At 29.8% G+C, this 7535-nt stretch overlaps 1 protein-coding gene across 1 annotated transcript in view; it reads left to right on the forward strand.

The window, feature by feature from the left end:
* Positions 1-1430, forward strand: part of LOC137644991 (endothelin-converting enzyme homolog) — a 67750-nt gene extending 66320 nt beyond the window's left edge. Inside the window, 1 exon segment of the mRNA XM_068377858.1 lies at positions 120-1430. Coding sequence (XP_068233959.1) covers positions 120-296 — 177 coding nt within the window. The 3' untranslated portion in view covers positions 297-1430.
* Positions 1431-7535: the final 6105 nt, after the last annotated feature.

Here is a 7535-nt window from a genome sequence, read left to right on the forward strand (position 1 = left end):
ATGGCCTGGTTAGATATTTATTAAACAGATTGTTTAAATTATTGTATTAGAATGGTTATGATTAGTACTGTGATCATTGTTTTATTACAAATAATATTTAGATTTAAAATTCTCTCTAGGTGTGGTGCTCATCAATTACCAAAGAAGCTGCCCATCTGGAGATCATGAAGGATTCACATGTACCGGGGAAGTTCCGTGTCATGGGTACTTTATCCAACTCCTATGATTTTGCCAAAGCATTTAATTGCTCAATAGGAAAGAAAATGAATCCACAAAGGAAATGCCAGATTTGGTGAGCATTGTTTTGTAAATTATTTCAGGCCAAAAGATGTTTATTACATTAACCTTATGTCTCATTGTATTGTATATATCATGAGAGTTCTTCATTTCCAGAAAAATGCCTTTATGTAACCATCCACATTTAAATAGTCTTGAGAGATTTTTAATCATGTTGATGCTGTCATGGAATCATTTGAAGCTGGAGTGAATACCAAACTTGAGCATTTCATAACTATTATATAGTTTCTGTCTTTTCATTTAGCAATCTGCTTATGAATTCATAAATGCCTTGGATTCTAAAACAGCTTTCTCATACATAGTTTCTTTTGCAAAATAAATCCATATCCAGTCTAAAGTAGAGATATTCCTTTATAGCTCTTAAATGTCTGTATGAGAGAAATGACACTTAATCTTGGATGTTGAGGTATTTTTCCCATAACCATTTGTGTAATGTAGAGGTTTGGTTTCCAAGTTTGGAAAATGTTTGGCTGTGGTTTATTTTCATTACCATGTAGTGGCTGTTGCAGTGACCTGCAACATGTATTCTACATATCAAGTTTGAGGTAAAGTGGTTATTATTTTGATTTTTGAGTCCAGTTGGACATTATTATGAGAAGAAAATTCTCTGATGTTTGACCAGTGGTAGTGAGAATTTCCCTTTGAATAGTTGCTAAAGTTTGGATCTAATGCTTAGGTTCAGTCATTGAAAAATTGTGTTCTCTCTAATCAGTGAAAGTTTAGGAACAGCTCAAGTCAGGAAATCAAGCCATTTCGTCTTTTAGTTTATACAAGCTGGTGACTAAGTAGTCTTGTCTGGGTAAGTTTATAACTCAAATAGAATTGAAAAGAAAAAACTTCATCTCTACAAAAGGATATTGTTTAAATTATTATTTTTTTTTTTCCAAATAGCTTTTTGACTTTTAATGCATTATAGCTAAAGAAATTTTTTATGATTGTGTAACTGTCACTTATGGAACTCTAAAAGCTCTTGGATTTCTTTTATTTCCCCTTGAGAAAAACTATAGTATAAAGTGCTACATATCACAGAGTGCAGTACAGGTATATCATTTTATTCATTTAGAATTGACACATATGTAGATAATATAGGTGATATTTTTATGTTGTGGCTGAAATTAATTTATATATATATATATATATATATATATATATATATATATATATATATATATATATATATATATATATATATATATATATATATATATATATAATATATATATATATATATATATATATAATTTAACTGAATTAAAGTGCTGGAAAATAGTTAAGAGACCAGCAGGAGAAAAAGTGTCTTTTGCAAACATTCTTTCATTATTGATAGAAGAAATTTCCGTTTGCTCGAAGATTCATCATTCTGTTAACCACCATTCTAAGTTGAAATATAAAGAAGTGCAGATCAATGGAATCTTAATTCTGCAATAATCTTACCACTTCAATTGGAAATGCGAAGAGTGTACGACATTGAAAATTAACAGTATTCTGTAAGTGAATTATCCAAAGCTGAAATAAAAAAAAAAAAGAGTTCCTGTAAGTATAAACTTCTTTTGTGTATAGGTAGACTTTCAGATGTTAAAGGTGAAAGATATTGATATAAAAACAAGTTTACTTCAGGCAATTCACCAAAATTGAATGATAAAAATTTAAAACTTATAGCTTTACCAGTAAGGAAAGATGAAGACTGCATATTGTTCAAAACATTTCAGTAGGTAAACTATTTTCAAAGAAAGTATATAAAACCTACCTCATTACTTAGTGTTTGGTGTTATAATGACAAAAGCTGTACTGTCTTACATTGGAGGGATTTTCATTTCTTGGGAAATTATTTGCCATATATTTTACTTATTTACAATAAGTGCATTAGGCTAGTCAGTCATTTACACCAGTATGTTTTGTTCATGTACAGTATAATTTTTTGTTTTTATACAAATCAAACTTATGCGTTTACCTATGTTACTTTACAAATAGAAAAGTTACTGTGTGGAGAGATGGCGTGTCATTCTCAAATGTTACAAAGAGAAAAATATTAGTTAGGCCTATTTTAGAATTTTTCTTGTGTATAACGAGGAAGGAAATTTAAGGCCATCATTGGTCTGTATGTAATAAACGTAAAAAATCATGTTGCACCTTGAATCATATGAATTTGTTGACAATGTTGCACATACCATACCCATCATAATGTTCATTTGGAAATGTAAACAGCCAAAAATATTTTTCCTGTATGTAGTTTTCTACAATTTCCATTTCCTGCATGCACACTCTCTCGGCCTTTGCTTTGAGTTTACTGCAAAGTGTAAAATGAGGGAATAAAATTCTTTTATTATATGCACACAGTAACTCACAACATATTAGAAAAATATGCTATTACTAATGAAACCTTTGATTTGAATTGGCTATGCAAAGAAAATTTATCATTTAAAATAATGCAAGAAAATATTCATTGTGTGTCTAATATCAGGCAAAAAATTATTCAGAATTTATCCTTGAGAGAACGTACACCACAGTGCTTTTTGTGTTGTGCATTTTATGTGACAAATAGTTAATGTGTATAAGAGAAAAGTTTTAACTGTCATAAATGTGAATTATCATGCCATGTACTTTATGTAAGAAGCTGTAAAGCAAATCTTATTTATGAATCATATGTATGAATGACTAGCGCAACAGTGAGAATGGTGAAAATGTTGTACTTTATAAGGAGCGAGCTATGAATGGGCATTATTCCATAGAGTGAGTCATCTGTAAATAGGTAATTTTGTGTTAATAGAAATAAAGTAGTTATAAGTACTGTATTTATTTCATAAAGTGACTTCTGTTTCTTTGGATACAATTCATCCCTGTAGTTTTTAATTACAAACAAAAAATCCTTTAAGTTTTTGCACTGTGTAACATTTTGTGTAAATATTCCCATACATAGATCATCATGTGTGTTCGGTTACAGCATGGTAGATTGAGATGGTATATAAAGTTGATAACAGATTGGAGAACATAACCAATTTGCTTTTAAGATGGAATTTTATCATATGTGGTAAGGGTTTTGTTTAGCATTGATGTCTTCATAGTCAGTCACCATCATCATTATTCAATGTATGAGGAACAATCATGTAAAAACTATCCAATTGTTTGAGATATGTTGATAAAAATTACCATGAATTTTTAGAGGTTTTTGGCCACTCCTATTTCTGTCTTTACAAAAAACCGAGTTGATAAGTTACAAAACAGTGAGGTAAGTACTGTATTATTGCATGTATAAGCTGGGCCGACTGTTTAATGGGATGGGGCTCTGTTATTGATTTTTGAGAAACTATCCATTAAAGGATTTCCACCTAAAGCAACAATAACGGTTATTTAGGCTTGGCAAGAAATTTTTATAATTTATGCCAATATACCTCAAGCACTTAGGCTTGAAGGATCTTCTTATCATGCAGAATTATCATCTTCATTATTATTATTACAAACACTCAGAAAACAACCATTGTGACAATTTATGGAAGTGTTAAAGACCTTTGAATCTTGCTTTCATAGCATAATTGAGATTTCCATTCTGTAAGATTGACTTGGGTATTATTTAAATATACCATAAACTGATTACTCCATGCAATGATTTTATTCAAGTATGTTAATAGTACCAGTATATTCTGTGTATAATATAACAAAAAATAAAACTTAATTATTCTTTTTTGATAGTCAGATTTTAGTCCTTTTAAATTAAAACTGTATTAGATTTCAGTCATTTGGCATTGTGTATCACCATTATTTTTTTAAGTCGTTCAAATACTATAAAGGGTATTATCATTGTATGTGCAGGTTTTTTATTTCCTTAGGGACCATGTTTTAAAAGGTGTTTATTTTACCGACAAAGTGGATCCTCCACACTTAATTAATACCTGATTTCAGCTTGAGTAAGAAATAATTACAGTATACTGTACTTTACTAAATTAATTTCACCTTGGTTTACAATTTTTTGAAGTTCAAGCATAATTCCTGAAACAAATTTTCATGATCTGATGTACTGAATAGTCAAATTTAATTTACTTATAAGTAATATAAAATTGTACTTTAAATTTATAAATTTATACGGATGCAACAAAAACAATACAGTCGGGATTTTAACAAATAACCTAGGTGACCTTTTATTCTGCTATACATTCACTTTGGTTATTTTTGTTTGTGTATTCATTCTGAGTGTATTGAATATAAACTTTTCCATAGAATAGTAGTAGGTGTTGCTTCTTGTTATCAAGTCTCCTTAGATATTGTCATTCAGCATTTGTTCATGATATGTGACATGAACCATGTATGTACAGTACTCCCATTGAAGATACAATATATTTTTTCATAATTAACTATCCATTATTATACTTTATTTCAATGGATTTAATCTAACCATCTGATAGTGATAACAATGCTTTCTTAATGAATTTAATAATTACAGTATTTTTATTATCATATTTATTATTATGATTGTTGATATTATTATTATTGTCATCATCATTATTATCATTGGGCTATTATTGTTAATAGTATACTGTACTGTACTGTATTATTTCCACTTTTATTATTGAGTAGCTTTAGAATTTTTACTCCATGCATAGAAAGCAAGAAAGGTATAGCACAAGCATGACAAAGAAGCGTGTGGGCTCAGACAGTAAATAAAGCATTGATATTTCATGAATGGGGAAATCAATCTGGACCTTCACTACCAAATACTATGAAATTTATCCACAGAGCAAACTGGACTACAAGTTATTCAGTGCATGCCATAATTAAAAGTACTCCAAGTGTACCCAAGTTTAGAATAATTTTATTTACAAATATATTTCTAAAACGTAACTTTTTCTTTTATATAGTTTAAAATTTACTTCAAACCTATTTCATTCTTTTCCTTATAAATGTTTAAGTAATATTTATATTTGATATTTTTTATCAAAGGATCAGTCTATTTGTTGATCATTCTTTGTTTCGGTCTTGGCTACAAGTATTGATAGTCTTTTCATTCAATTCTTAAAGAATGGAGAGAATTATTACCAAACTTCTGAATGCAGTTTGAGAGACAATTAAAATTATTTTCTATGATGATATGTACAGTATCCCAGGTCGAAGCATCGTCAGACGGTAATGTGTGTGATACATGTATTAGTTTCTATATGATAAATTAATCTCTAAATTCATCAGTAGTAAATCGAGAAAAATATTTTTGAGCAGTTTTGTTATACATCATTGTATTGTACTAGCCCAAATCTGGTTAGTACTTGAGTAATTACTCATTGTCTATTTCACTTTGTTATTATTGCCTGTATTATTTTGCAAAAAGAAAATGATTTGCTTGTGTTACCTTACGCATTTGCAGTTGATTGTATACATAATTCATGTGATATAATTTAGATGTAGATAACCTGTTGGTATAGAAAACTGTAATTTGTGAGTTTTCATCTTTCATGAAAAATTATAGTGTATTTTAGAACTTTCCACTACTTCAGTTCCATTTTAAGAAAGAAATATTATTTCAGTGACTGTTCTAGTTCTTTCTTTTACAGATGTCATATTATTGATCAGAACTGCTAGGAATGCTTTTATCATTCAAATGTATATTGATGTGAAATTTATATGAAATAGTAGGTGTTAGGCTTGGCTAATGTGTGCTTCTCAAATATATTTCTTAAGAAATCTGTTTCTCCAATGGGTTTAACATATTTCAACCTGTGAATGAATGTACTATGCTTTTGATTGATAAATGCCAATTTTACCATGTTCTACAGAATTGATTATCCATAGTGAATACAAATAATTGTTATTACTGTATTACTGGTGTAATTCTTTTTTTTATTGATGTCCTTATTCACTTAAAAAAGTTATTATTATTATTATTATTATTATTATTATTATTATTATTATTATTATTATTATTATTATTATTATTGTAACTGCTGGAGATTAATATTATTAATAATGTGAGCTCTTTTGGCTAACTACATTTATTTTGTAGAAACTATTCTTTGTCTTTTATATTGATTATTTCTCTTCTACAGGTAGTTTATGTAGTACAGTATGTATGTGGGACATTAGAAAAATCATGAATTTTGTCATAAATCTTTCTAATAATTTGCCAAAATGTAACTTGGTGTACAACGCAACTTAGTGTGATCACCTAGGTATGACGAGAGAAGAGAGGAGCTTTTCTATATGCAAGTTGTATGTTTATTGTGCATTACCTGTATTTAAACTATAATTGTAATTGGAGGCTCTGTGTTAATTTGGACCCAATTTTGCCCTCGTTCTAGCCACTCTTCTTATGTGACCTTGTATAGCGGATACAATGAAGGGGGAAAGCTATTGTGTAGTGGCTAACGGGAATGGGCGGGTGAAGTGTTAGAATATTTTTGTACTTGGTCCCACACTTAGGATCAGTCTAGTTTCTTGGTGCTACGAACGTAAGTGGGAGAGATTCAATTTCCTAAACCAGGTTCATCTTTTTCCACTTTCATCTGTATGCGCCAGACTTCTAGGGTTAGAAATGTTGACAGTTATTGTACTGTAGATGGCAACAGAGATTTTTTGAGGATCCTATCTTTCATGTGTCTGCAGGATCCTGAAAAAGTATGCACCTGGTTGTTGTTGTTTGCATACTACATAGCATGATAACAAAACCACATTAAAGACACTATTAACCTACTGTTTATCAAGAATGGATCATGGATGTCAAATCTATGAATGTGATTCAGAACCAACAACCAGTTTAAATGGTTTTACAGTATATAGGGTGAAAAATGCAAAACCTGGGAAAAAATTCATGCAGTTTCGTATTGCAATGGAGAATGCGTGTATGAAGTATGTAAAAATTCCTCTTACTTTAATAGTTAAAGGGTAATTGGTAGAAGTAACTCGATAAGCCAAAACATTGATCCATACAAGAAGATTCAGTATTTCTTCTGCTATCATTAAATTTGATAATTATTACATTTTAATACCAAATAAATTGTGAGCAATGGAATCTGTAGAGATTCCATGAGATACAAGAGGGGAAGTTGATATTATACCCTTCAGTGCGAGTATAAACTTCAGAGAGAGTAAACACTCGCTTTTACATCTGTTTTTCTTTGGTTTGGCATGAATTTCATCATGCCAAAGAGGAAAAGACAATCAAAACATCTCGTTAATATACAGAACAAGAAAATTTGCTCTAGTAGGAGTTCAGTATAATAGCAGCAATATTAGCTATGAAACCATCTCATAAGAGA

The sequence above is a fragment of the Palaemon carinicauda genome, chromosome 8 (assembly GCF_036898095.1).
Source record: "Palaemon carinicauda isolate YSFRI2023 chromosome 8, ASM3689809v2, whole genome shotgun sequence".
NCBI lineage: Eukaryota > Metazoa > Arthropoda > Malacostraca > Decapoda > Palaemonidae > Palaemon > Palaemon carinicauda.